This window comes from Mauremys reevesii, linkage group 5 (assembly GCF_016161935.1).
Source record: "Mauremys reevesii isolate NIE-2019 linkage group 5, ASM1616193v1, whole genome shotgun sequence".
Taxonomy (NCBI): domain Eukaryota; kingdom Metazoa; phylum Chordata; order Testudines; family Geoemydidae; genus Mauremys; species Mauremys reevesii.
Window position 1 is genome coordinate 14,474,859 of NC_052627.1, and position 13,328 is coordinate 14,488,186.

General features: G+C 46.3%; 1 protein-coding gene across 1 annotated transcript in view; it reads left to right on the forward strand.

Annotated features, from left to right (window-relative positions):
* The window catches only part of SDAD1 (SDA1 domain containing 1), a 33,234-nt gene extending 24,374 nt beyond the window's left edge, over nt 1-8,860 (forward strand). Inside the window, exons 17-22 of the mRNA XM_039542404.1 lie at nt 26-158; nt 1,842-1,939; nt 2,656-2,846; nt 3,386-3,470; nt 3,919-4,080; nt 8,375-8,860. Coding sequence (XP_039398338.1) covers nt 26-158; nt 1,842-1,939; nt 2,656-2,846; nt 3,386-3,470; nt 3,919-4,080; nt 8,375-8,425 — 720 coding nt within the window. The 3' untranslated portion in view covers nt 8,426-8,860. The remainder of the gene's footprint in view (nt 1-25; nt 159-1,841; nt 1,940-2,655; nt 2,847-3,385; nt 3,471-3,918; nt 4,081-8,374) is intronic.
* The last annotated feature ends 4,468 nt before the right edge of the window (nt 8,861-13,328 follow it).

Here is a 13,328-nt window from a genome sequence, read left to right on the forward strand (position 1 = left end):
AAAAATGTACTTTGTTTACTTGTAGGGTAAACCTACTGAGGCCTCGTCCGAAGCCAGAATCCACGAGTATGGAGAATTAGATGCCAAAGATTATATTCCAGGAGCAGAAATACTAGAGGTCGAGAACACGGAAGAAGGAGGAGGAGAACATGAGGAAGGTTGGTTAGTTTTTCTTCACTTCCAGGCAGTACAGCATTGCCCCTAGAATTCTAGTTACATGTGAAAATGTGGTGCAAGTCTCTTGTTGTAATGCCGGAACTTTGCATGTGTTTGACACTGTCATGTCTTGAGTAACCTTGGCTATGTGTGCATTTGTCCAGTGAAACAGCACTAGTGGTGCCCTTGAATGAATGCAATACACCCAGTTATATTTGACATTGGGTCTGTGCTGCTTCCTACAGTATTTGCTTTAGCGAGAGATAACAAAGGGGTTTTGTTGCCTGCATGACTAATCTTCAAGGAAAAGCAGGTCATATGGCTTCAAAAATGCACCTGTTCAGCTCTCCCCAAGATAAATAACTGTTTGCTTACTATGTCCTTGAGTCACTTTGAAGAATGAAGAGCAGTGCTCAGGCTGTTGAAAATGTAACATGACTTTTTCATATATTGTGGGCTGCTTCCGTATCTCTGTGAACTGGTTGGATGTTGGGGATGCTGCAGAATATCACTGCATGCATGTAGGGTGCCCTGTGCAGTAGACATCACGGGGCACTCATGTAGCGCTGTTTATCTTCAGAGCCTTTTCCAAACACATTTTAGAATTTTATAGAGCTCTTTACGATAACTGCAACACAGGCTGGCAGTAAATTAGGTTTACACAACCACTTGTCTCCATTGCCAGTGATCAGACATCAGGCACACCAGCGTTTTGCATGCTGCCTTTGGTGTTTTCTTACAACTTTGGGGATAACTTGTTTATGACTATGGTTGGTCCCACTTACAACAACTGATGACGTCACAATCTCCATGAAGGATCTGATTCTAGGTGTTGTACAAACTTGTAATAAAGTGACAGTCTCTGCCTTAAATAGCTTGTGTACTATGTTAATTACAAGATGCAACAGGTGCCTGAAGTAAACTGGTTAGGGGCATGTCTTGTCTTTAACAGCTTCCACAAGCCATTGCCTCCAAACTACCTGTTTTCATATAAATACACATATCTGAATGTTGCTGAGAGGCACAACTTTGTGGTCCATGGACTATTTTTGTATCGTATCTAGCACAGGTATCGGCAACCTTTGGCATGCGGCCCATCAGGGAAATCCGCTGGCAGGCTGGGACGGTTTGTTTACCTGCAGCGTCCACAGGTTCGGCCGATCGCAGCTCCCACTGGCTACGGTTTGCCCTTCCGGGCTAATGGTGGCTGCGGGAAGCGGCGCGGGCCGAGGGATGTGCTGGCTGCTGCTTCTTGCAGCCCCCATTGGCCCGGAATGGTGAACCGCGGCTAGTGGGAGCTGTGATTGGCCGAACTTGCAGACACTGCAGGTAAACAAACTGGCCCGGCCTGCCAGTGGATTTCCCTGACGGGCTGCATGCCAAAGGTTGCCAATCCCTGATCTAGCACGTTGTGGATGCTACTTGAAATGTATAGTTTTTAAATAGCAGTCAGCCTCTACTGTAACTCGACAACCCTTTAATTCTTGCTTGTTATTTCTAGTGGCATCTGGACTAGGTGATTGAGAACTGCAAATGGAGGGCTTTTAAAAACAGTAGTACACTTAGCAGGTGGAGATAACATGGACAGAAATGAATCTGGGATCCAGTCTTAATTGCTATATTTATTATCATGCAATTGAACTAAGTCTGTTCTAGTCACTGTGTGCGCCTCTTCCCCTGGGCAGATGGATGGCAAAGTGCCAGTCTCAGTGAGGAGGACGACGATGAAGATGGGGAATGGATAGATGTGCACCACTCCTCAGATGAGGAGCAGCAAGAAGTAGTGAGTTTTGTCATCACTTTCTGGCCTAAATATAAATGTGATTTGCAAAGATTGGGTTTGATTCTCTACTGGCTTGCACCTTTAAGGTAGTTTTCAGCTGTGCCAAGTGGGTGTAGAAACAGTAGCTAATGAGAATGGTGGTGTGTCACACCCCTTTGCACAGGTCAAATATCCACGGGTCAAAGCAGGAAAGAATCAGTCTTGTGTGTAACTATTTTACAACCTATGGGGAATAGGGCAAATTCCCCCCCCCATCCCCATCTCCAACAAAGCGTAGTAGTATTTTGGCACATTTATACTGCTCCGTATCCCTTCTCTCTATCTTACACATGAACAAGCACACTCAACCAATTTCCTGAAAAGCCTGGGAACTCCTTGATCACAGGCTGCGTGGTGCCGCAACATGGGCTCCGTTGGTAATGTTACACCCACCATTGAACTTTGCTGTAGACCTGAAGAAGGCCAGTGCTATTCCCTCCCCTATGCCTCTCCCCTCCCAAGTATTGTACCTGCTATTATGTTTTCAATATTCTTGTCTTCTGCCCTAATCAGTCATATGCCCTTATTATAAAGGCAAGTTCTGTTTCTCTCCACCCACCCGCATAGGTGGAGAGAAACAGGACTTGCCTTTATAATAAGATTATAGTGTACAAATAAACCATACAAAACCATTGCTTAAAGACCCTGATAATCGTGGCTGTTGTCTGCATTGAAAGGCGGAGAAGATCAAGAGCATGCCTGTAGAAGAACAGAAAGCCAAAGCCGCAGCAGTTAGCACAAGCCGGGTTTTAACTCAAGAAGACTTCCAGAAAATACGCCTGGCCCAAATAGCCAAAGAACTCAACTCGGCACCTGGCAAAGCTGCAAAGAGGAAGAACATTGAAATAGACAGCGACGAGGAGCGCAGGTAGAATACAAAATTCCTTTTCACTCAGGTGGTAGAATGGATATTATTTGTACTGCGGTAGCACTTAGGAGTCTGAATCATGGGCCAGGACCTCATTGTGTTAGGTGCTGTACAAATGTATAATAAAAAGATGTATCCTCATGCCACACAGCTTCCAATCTAAGTATGAGACGAGACAGTGGGTGAATATAGGAGGGTTAGCACAAGGGAACAATGAGACGATACTCGTAAACTTGATAGGCTGTGGTCTCAGCAAACTGGCTGCCTAATGGCTGCTGAGATTTTTGTAGGTATGGTAGTTAAAAAGGGATTTGAAGGAGGACAATGAGGCAGCTGTGCAGATGTTTATGGGTAGCTCCTGTTATGCTTAAGGGCAGCACGGGACAAAGCACAGAGGTGCTTGTGTGAAAGTGGGCAGTGAGGTCCGAGTCCATATCTTGAGAACGAATGAGAGATGATGGAGAGGGTGGGGATAGACCCATGCGTGGTGGAAGCGCCCATGATGCCAGACAACATAATATTCTCTTTTCGTTTTGCAGGGGAGAGTTGCTTTCGCTCAGAGATATTGAGCATCTGCATAAGAAGCCTAAATCAGACAAAGAAACAAGACTGGCTACAGCCATGGTGAGGAGCCGTGATATTCCAGAACCTCTTCCTTGCAAATTTTCAGGGGGGAAAAGGCTTTGCAACCTGCAGTGTTACAAGAACACAGTAGGGGCAGGTTTGAAAGGGCACAGGCATGAATGACAGCTAGACCCCCTGGTTGCCATTTGTGCTTTTGAAGATCTCTTCTCCCCCCCCCGGCACAGACCAGTTCCCTGTGTCTGACGCTGGGAATTTTAAAAGCTCTTTTTTAATAGAGGCTCTTATTCAAAAGATACAGTTAAACAGCCAATCACAAAGCACATAAAATCGCCCAGGAAAGCAGAGTGAGTCTGGATTTGCAGCTCCAGGAATGGAAAGTGTGCAGCAGTAAATGGCATTTCTACAGAGGCCAGTTAGATGATCTCACTTGTGAGAAAGGAAGATAACCCTGTGGGCTTTAATTGTTTGGATATTTTTTCCTCCCGAGGCTGGAAAGACGGACAGAAAAGAATTTGTGAAAAGGAAAACGAAAATGAATCCGTTCGCGAGCTCCACTAACAAAGAGAAGAAAAAGCAGAAGAACTTTATGATGATGAGATACAGTCACAATGTCAGAACAAAAAATAAACGTTCCTTCAGGGAAAAACAGGTCAGTATTTAATACTAAGCCCATTGGTGACAAAGTAAATTGGAGACTAGTCAGGGCAGTGTATGCAACAAACTTTAGTTGCTTGTATTTCAGCTAAAATAAGCACCCCTCACGTTCTCTAGGAGGTTTCTTGTGCTTAAAGATTTCCTGTGTCAAAACTTCGTTCAAATGAACCTATAATAGGCTGCTTCTCTTAAACTAATGATCACCTGCCAACCAACCCAATAATAAAGCCCTTTGTGCAGTCTATACATCCCTTAGCCTATGTCCTACCCAAATGCCTGGGCTTTGTAGCAATCACAGATCTGGGCTCTTGCAGACCAGTGGCTGCTGGTGCTGGGTGGGGCTTGTCTGCATAGACAACACCAAATCATGTGGTGAAGTTTTATGTTAGAGTTGTACCATGGTATGGTAAGATAATTATAACACAGGGTGGGCCCCTTGGCATAGGCAAGGTCAAACTTGGATTGTAGTATAATCAGGACACCAGTGTGACAGAACATGCTGCCTTTGCGTGGTAGAATTGGCTTTGCAGACAGGCCTTTTAGTCTATCCTTTTATTTTCCTTTGGGCTCCTCTTCAAACCTTCATTTCACAGTCACCATCTTCCTGATTACCTTATTCACCAGAGACAGGTCTGTCCTCCCTTTCACGCTGGCTGGGTATGCTGTGTCTACGATAAAAGGTGCCTCTTGAAATCCTCTCATCTGCTCTGGAAAATCTCAAGGCCAAAATGTTGCCGACTATTATAATGTCACTGTACTTGCGCTGACTGTTTCTGAATGTGTTCAAAGAGCCGTTTCCAGGAAAATCCTGCTTTGTGGCTTTCTCACCAAGCTGTCCTTTCGGTAGAGTATGTGTACTGACTTCATTATAAACCCACCTTTGTCGGTAAGATTTGGGTCCCAGTGAGTAGCTCCGGGGTCTGTTTCTGGCTTTTTATTCTCTGCTAAGGGCAGCCAAACAGTGTTGAGAACAGTTCGCCAGTGGCTTTTGTCTTTACAAACCAAATGAGGAAAGTAGATCCTGGATATTCTTATGCTGTTTTATTAAATAATATGACCCTGAACCAGTACTTCCAAATTTGCTCTTTACTTGGTATCGTCTCCATTTCCCACAAATGTGGGATCTAGGTTGACCCCCTTGACTGCAGCAGCAATGTGCTGATTCCACCCCCTCTTTTATAAAACACAAGAGGTTCATTTTGTGAATGAGCAGCTTAGGTACTTCAATGAGCTTGCTAATCCTCTGCACTGGCATTGAGGTGCTGACGGCTCTGATTTGGTAGGCAGCCGGACTACCTCACTACATCAGATCTCTATGAGAAGCAAAATGAGCAGCGTGTTAGTGATTTGAGCCAAAGGGTCCTGTTGGAGGGGGGACCGGAGTGGAGGCGAACGGCTTAAAAGAACTAACATTTGATTTTATAGTTTAAAATCCAGGGCTGAAATCCCCATTTTAAATTAGGGCCGTCAAATGGTTAAAAAAAATAAATTGCAATTAATCGCAGTTTTAATCACACTGTTACACTTAAATTGGTATTCTATTATTGTTTATTATAAATATTTTTGAATGTTTTTCTACATTTTCAAATATATAGATTTCAATTACAACAGAGGATATAAAGTGTACAGCGCTCGCTTTATTTTTTTATTACAAATATTTGCACCGTAAAAAGATAAACAAAAGAGTGTTTTTCATTCACCTCATACAAGTACTGTAGTGCAATCTCTTTATTGTGAAAGTACAACTTACAAATGTAGGATTTTTTCTTAAATATAACTGCACTTAAAAACAAAACAATGTAAAACTTTTTAGAGACTACAAGTTAAAGCAGTTTCCCAGGTCTTTACTTAACCCTTACATATCACAACAATTTTCACGATAGAGATCACACTACAGTACTTGTATGAGGTGAATGAAAAATACTATTTATTTCTTTTTTCTACAGTGCAAATATTTGCAATAAAAATAATATAAAGTGAGCACCGTACACGTATTCTGGGTTATAAATGAAATCAACATATTTTAAAATGTAGGAAACATCCAAAATATTATAATTTTAAATTGGTATTCTGTTATTGTTTAACAGTGAGATTAAAACTGCAATTAATCACAACTATTTTTTAAATTTAGATATTCTGTTTTGTGTTAATTGTTTGTATTAACAATGATTAACTGACAGCCCTGTTTTAAATGCGTCTACATTTCTGGCAGAACCTCTCTGGAGTGACTCTGCGCTTGTAAATGTCAGTCTTTTTTTTTTAAGTTTCATTTGCTCTTTAAAGAAATTACTTTAAACCTACTTAAAGGGACAAGAGTGATATTATACTGATCTTTTCCAGTTTAACACCATTGACACAGTGCAATGACATTTATATTACATTAGTGATTTTTTTTTATTGTACAGTGTCAAAGAAGTGTCACTACTGCTATGTTTACTGCCTGAATCTAGGAGTTCACTAACTCTTTCTTGGTTGTATTACCAATTCTATCTAGGTACAAGTATGATCCCTGTCACAATAGTGCCTGCCATTGTTTTTCGTGTAGGGGTTTATGAGGGGTCTTTGTCTCTCATTTTTACAATATATATCGAGACTTTTTCCCTAAAGTATTAAATAATCTGCTTGGTTTCTTGGCATTTTTAATTTTTTCTGAACTAAGTTATTAAGTCTAGCCTGAGTGTGTCACTAGAAAAGTTATTATAGCTTTTCCTCACAAGGGTAATTTTTTAGTTAGTATATTAAACTTTCCTAAGTGCTTAAAATAAGAATTAAATTGTTTCCAAATTACAGTTTTTATAACAGCTTTTGGCAGTGAAATATCCAATTTTATCTCAATGTAAATTGTTTGTGCCAAGTTTGCTTTCAAAGTAGCAAAGTGTGTTGCATTAAATACATAGCTGTAATACATCTGTGCATACAATACCTAAGGGACACTAGCCCAGGCAGGCTGGCTTGATTCCATCAGGTGACTCAGACTTTAAGGCCAGAAGGGACCATCATGATCATCTGACCTCCTGCACATTGCAGGCCACAGAATCTTACTCACCCCCTCCTGTAATCAATCCATAACCTCTGGCTGAGTTACTGTAGTTGTCAAATCATGATTTAAGACTTCACGTTACAGAGATTCCACCATTTACACTAGTTTAAACCTGCAAGTGACCCATGCCTCATGCTGCAGAGAGAGGCAAAAAATTTCCAGGGTCTCTGCCAATCTGACCTGGGGGAAAATTCCCTCGATGCCACATATGACAGTTAGACCCTGAGCACGTGGGCAAGACCCACCAGCCAGACACCTGAGAGAGAATTTTTAACTCAGAACCCTCCCCATCTAGTGCCCCATCACTGGCTGTTGGAGAGATTTGTTGCTCACAGTTTCAGTTTGGCTACATGCGATTGTAGGAAGTCTGATCATGCCATCCCCTCCATAAACTTACTAAACAGTCTTAAAGCCAGTTTGGTTTTTTGCTCTCACTGCTCCCCTTGGCAGACTGTTCCAGAACTTCACTCCTCAGATGGTTAGATGCCTTCTTCTAATTTCAAGCCTAAACTTGTTGATGGTCAGTTTATATGCATTTGTTCTTGTATTCACATTGAGGCTCAACTTAAATAACTCCTCTCCCTCTCTGGTATTTATCCCTCTGATGTATTTATGGGGAGCAATCATATCTCCCCTCAGCCTTCATTTGGTTAGGCTAAACAAGCTGAGCTCTGTGAGTCTCCTCTCATAAGATAGGTTTTCCATTCCTGTGGTCGTCATACTAGCCTTTGTGTGCACGTGTTCCAGTTTGAATTCATTTTTCTTAAATATGGGAGATCAGAACTGCACATATATCAAATCTAAAATGGCATCACATCTTGCTGGTTTGGCTACAGTTAGGTGAAGAAATCTGTCAGCTATTGCATCTGGGAAAATCCTAGTCCCTGCTGTAATTAGTAGCACGTGTCCTCCAATCTATAACCAAATTAAGCCCACAGTTTTAACTATGATGTGATTTTTTGAATTCCCGTGTGGTGATCTTGCCTGCTAATGTCTTCCACCCTAGAGGTGGCTACACACCAGCAATGAACAGGATGGATGGATGGATGGATGGATGGATAGATAGATAGATACACACACACACACACACACACACACACACGGTTTTCACATCACATGGGGATCACTGCATGATGGGTGCTATATTGGTATTTCAGTTAAATACTTGAAAACTTGTAGTCAAAATACCTCAATATTCCACTGTTATGCAACATGATTTATTTATTTACTTATTTATTTTGTATTCTAGCTGGCATTACGAGATGCACTTTTGAAAAAGAGAAAAAGGCTGGTGAAATAACTTAAAACAACAAAGAAGTGGACTGTTTTATATCCTTACTGGGGGTACAGTAATAACCCTGGAAACAGTTTTTATATTGGAAAGTACAGGATCACCTGTACTGAAGAATTGGATGTCGATTGCATATAACTTCGAATGCAACTGATGATTGAATATAACTCTGCAGTTCCAAATGAGTCTGATTTGTACATGTTGGTGTCAAGAGGCCTTAATGTGCCAGAAGATCTTGCATTCTAGAAGCATCTTAGGAAGGGAGGGAGTTACCTTTTATTGAATATAACTTATTTTGAATTAACTGGTTATGTCCCTGTAAATATTAACTAAAGCAAGGAGAATTTCATTGTTAAATGTTTTGCCTGAATCATGGAAAATGTAAGTTCTAGATCAGTCCATGTAAAATAACTTTTACATAGATTAAAAACGTTGTGCCTTTCATAAGCATGTAATTTTTTAAAGGACTTTTACTCTACAATTCACCATAGTTGAAAATGGTTAACTTTCATTTCCTGTTTTTAGAAATAGAAGGTGGGTGAGGACTGAGGTAATATCTTCTATTAAAAAAAAACGAGGAGTACTTGTGACAACTGAGAGACTAACAAATGTATTTATTAAATTAGTCTCAGGTGCCACAAATACTCCTCGTTCTTTTTGCTGATACAGACTAACACGGCTACCACTCTGAAACCTATCTTTTATTAGACCAACTTCTGTTGGTCAGAGAGAAGCTTTGACGCTACACAGAGCTCTTCTTCAGGTCTGAGAAAGGTAACCAAAGTGTCACAGCTAAATACAAGATCAAATAGATAGTTTAGCATAAGTAGTTAGCATCTTCTCTTGGCCCCCGGTTGAGAACCACTGTTTCTAAGGGACCTTTGAGGGTGAAGTGACCCGTTAACATGCCTGTAGTCATAGGACAAAAAGGGGGGTTAGTGGGTTACAGAGTGTTGTAATAAGCTAGAAATCCAGTTTATTTTATTAAGGCTATGTTTTGTAGTGGCTAGCAAATGGGTGGCTCTAGGTATTTTGCCGCCCTAAGCATGGCAGGCAGGCTGCCTTCGGCGGCACGCCTGCGGGAGGTCTGCTGAAGCCGCAGGACCAGCGGACCCTCCGCAGGCATGCTGCCGAAGTCAACCTGCCTGCTGCCCTCGCGGCGACCGGCAGAGCACCCCCGGTGGCTTGCTGCCCCAGGCCAGGGCCGCCCAGAGGATTCCGGGGGCCCCGGGTCTTCGGCGGTGGGGGGGCCCTACCGTTCCGGGACCTGCTGCGGAAGTGCCCCGAAGACCCGCGGCCGAATTACCGCCAAAGCGGGACCCGCCGCTGAAGTGCAGCCCGGTCTTCGGCGGTAATTCGGCGGCGGCTCCGCGCGGGCGCCCGCGGTCCCGGAAGGGCCCCCGCCGACTACCGCGCCAAGACCGGGCTGCACGTCGGCGGCGGGTCCCACTTCCCCCACCCCCCTTACCCCCGGCTCCCGCCTCACCCGGAGTCTCAGCGCCTCGCCGGAACAGCCGCAGCATGTGGCCAGCGGGGCCTGAGCTCCGTCCCGCTCCGAGCCGCGTGGGGAGGGGGTGGGGCTGGGAGCTCCACGCCGAGCTGAGGGAGCCGAGCTCAGCCCAGAGCTCCCAGCTCCGCCCCCTGACAACGCGGCTCGGAGCGGGGCGGGGCTCAGAGGTCCCGGCGGAGTCTCGGCGTTTGATGCGCTGAGGCTCCAGGAGAGGGGCGGAGGCGGGAGCCCCCGCTGTTCTCTTGGGGGCCCCTGCGGAGCCCGGGGCAAATTGCCCCCTTTGCCCCCCCCTCTGGGCGGCCCTGCCCCAGGCACGCACTTGGCGTGCTGGTGCCTGGGAGCCTCCCCTGCTAGCGAAGTTATGAATTTAAACTCCCAGGCTTGTTTTTGAAAGTGTTGTGCAGGTTTCCTTTGAGGATGAGGACTCCGAGATCAGAATGGAGTGATTTCTTTGTGAAAAGTGTTCACCCACAGGTGATACGGTGTTTTTTGTCTTTTATAATTTTCCTGTGTGAGTTCATTCAAGGGTGTAGTGATTGTCTGTCTGGTTTCACCCCCATAGCTGTTGGAGCATTTAGTGCACTGGCTGAGGTACACCACATGTTGTGATAGGTATGTGCAGGACCCAGGGATCGTGAAAGGTGTATTGTAGAGGGGTGTTGATCATCAGAGCAGTGGAGATTTGTCTGCAGGTTTTGCATTTGTTGTTGTGGCAGGGTCTAGTGCTGCTTTGAGTTGGTGACTTGTTCTGGTATAGCACCCCCTTCTCCCCTGCCCCTTTTTGTGTCCTATAACCACAGAGGTGTTCACAGGCCCCTGATTCTTGAATGGTCCTTTTTAGAATACATGCTAATGGCTTATGCTAAAGTACAGGTTCAGTCTTGTTTCTAGCTGTGACACTTACCTTTCCCAGACGTGAAGCGCTCCAAATAAGCTGGAAAACTTCTCTCTCACTAACAGAAGTTGGTCCAATAAAAGATATTCTCACCCACCTTGTCTCTCCAATATCCTGGGACCAACACAACTACACCAACACTACATACCTTTCCCCTTTTTGTTTAAAATCAACTTGTAGTTTCAGGGCTTGTTCAGCCAACTGATTGTGGATGTGCAGTTAGGTTATTCTATGCTCCAAAACTGGAACAGTTAGTGGAAGAATGGGATCTGCGTAACTCTATTCTAAAACAATGCCCCTCTCCTGAAACTGACACCATATAAGTGCAGAGATTTGCCCCTACTGAGTCAATTGCAGAATGAGGCCTAAATCTGTTAGAAGATGAAATAAAGTGCATGTCTGTACCACCCCCTTCTGATAGCACCTAACCAATTACTTTTCTGTAACATTTTGCCATGCAAATTTTTTATTCAGAAATAATAATTTGCATCCTGTTTCTGCCACATTTCTCCCTCTCATCTCTGTCCTTTTTGTTGGCTGTCCCTCCTCCCACCTTGCTTTTCTTTTGACAAGTTCCCTTTTAAAAACAGTACATTTCAAAGCCAGAACTTAGAAACTGGATTTTTTTTTATTCCAGTTCTCCCCCCACTTTAAGTTTCTACTATAGAAAATGTAAGCAGTAGCTCACGCTTTTTTTGTATAATACTCACACCAGTTTTAAGTGTTGGTAGAAAGTCTGGGTCCATACCTGGAGTAATAGGAACTGCTGCCTTGGGATGCATTTGTGTATGCATACATAGGTACTGGAGCTAGGGGTGCTGCTACACCCCCTGGCTTGAAGTGGTTTCCATTTTATATACAGGCTTTACAGTTTGGTTAAATGGCTCTCAGCACCGCTACTATTTAAAAAAAAATGTTCCAGTGCCCCTGTATGCAGATAGAGCCTTGTGTAAATACACACCAGAAGCCCTAGGAAAGAAGCTTTAGTGGTTTCAGACTGGCAAGGGGCTGAACTGGGCTGGCAGGTGCCCTGGCTGGGTCTGTGGGGCTGGAGCCAGCTGGGGCTTAGTGAAGGGATGCTGTAAAAGCTTTGCTCCAAGGCGCCTGACGCCCTGACTGGCAGGTTGACAGGCCGCTTAACACCCTTTGGATTTAAGTATCAGAGGGGTAGCCGTGTTAGTCTGGTTCTGTAGAAGCAGCAAAGAATCCTGTGGCACCTTATAGACTAACAGATGTTTTGCAGCATGAGCTTTCCTGGGTGAATACCCACTTCGTCGGATTTAGAAACCTGTTTCCTTATATAGCGCCAGGGATTTACAACCCTCCTGGGGCGGGGCAAAGCCTGACCCGCTAAGGCCCCGACTAGGGTGACCAGCGGTCCCGTTTTTAAAGGGCCAGTCCTGTTTTAGGGATTTTTCCTTACCCGGGCTCCTGTTACCCCCGTCCCGTGTTTTCACAGTTGCTGCCCGGGCACCCACCCTCTGCCAGCAGCCCCGGCTCCTTGCAGCCCCTGAGGGGCGTCTGAGCGCGACGCGGCGCGAACCAGCCCGCGGGCCCGCCCCTGAGACCCGCGGCGGCACCTGCTCGGGCCAGAGCCCCGGCCGGAAGCGGAGGGACGCGGCCGCTCGGTCCCGCCCTGCCCCGCGGGCCGCTCCCCGCTCAGACTGGGGCTGGCGGCGGGGCCATGGGCGCGGGCCGGGGCCGCGCGCTGCTGCTGCTGCTGCTCTGGGGGGCGGCCCGGGCCGCGGCTCCCCCGCTGTGCAACGTGAGCCTGGAGCAGGAGCCGCGGCAGCGCTGGCTGCCCGCCCTGCGGCATTTCGACCCGGCCTTCCTGCGGGCGGCCGTGGCCCGGGTCATCGAGTGAGTGAGCGGCCCGGGCCGGGGGGCAGCAGCGCACCGGGGGGTGCCGCCAGGTCCCACACCCAGCCTGGGGCGTAGCTCGGGCCCCCCTCCCCCCGCCTGCCTCCGTTTTCCCGAAGGCGCCCATCACCGTGGCGTCTGGCTGGTGGGCTCTGCCTCGGCCAGGGCCGGCTCCAGACCCCAGCGCGCTAAGCATGCCTGCGGGAGGCTCACCGGAGCCGCGGGACCGGCGACCGCCAGAGCGCCCCCCGCGGCGTGCCGCCCTGCTTGGGGCAGCGGAAATCCTAAAGCTGCCCCTGGCCTCGGCAATGCTCTGCCCAGTCCCTCGGGCGCATGGCGCCAGCAGTGCTCCCTGTGGGCAAAGGGAGACCCCCCCCCCAGCCCGGCACAGGTCTGAGTGCGGGCAACCAACCTAGCCCCACAGCCCTGGCTCTCCCCTCGCCTTCCCCACCCGCTTCCTTTGCCTTGGGTCTTGTCCAGGGGTTCTCAAACTGGGGGTCAGGACCCCTCAGGGGATTGTGAGGTTATTACGGGGGGGGGGGGTCATGAGCTGTCAGCCTCCACCCCCAAACCCTGCTTTGCCTCCAGCATTTATAATGGCATTAAATATATTTAAAAGTATTTTTAATTGATTAGGGGGGTCGCAC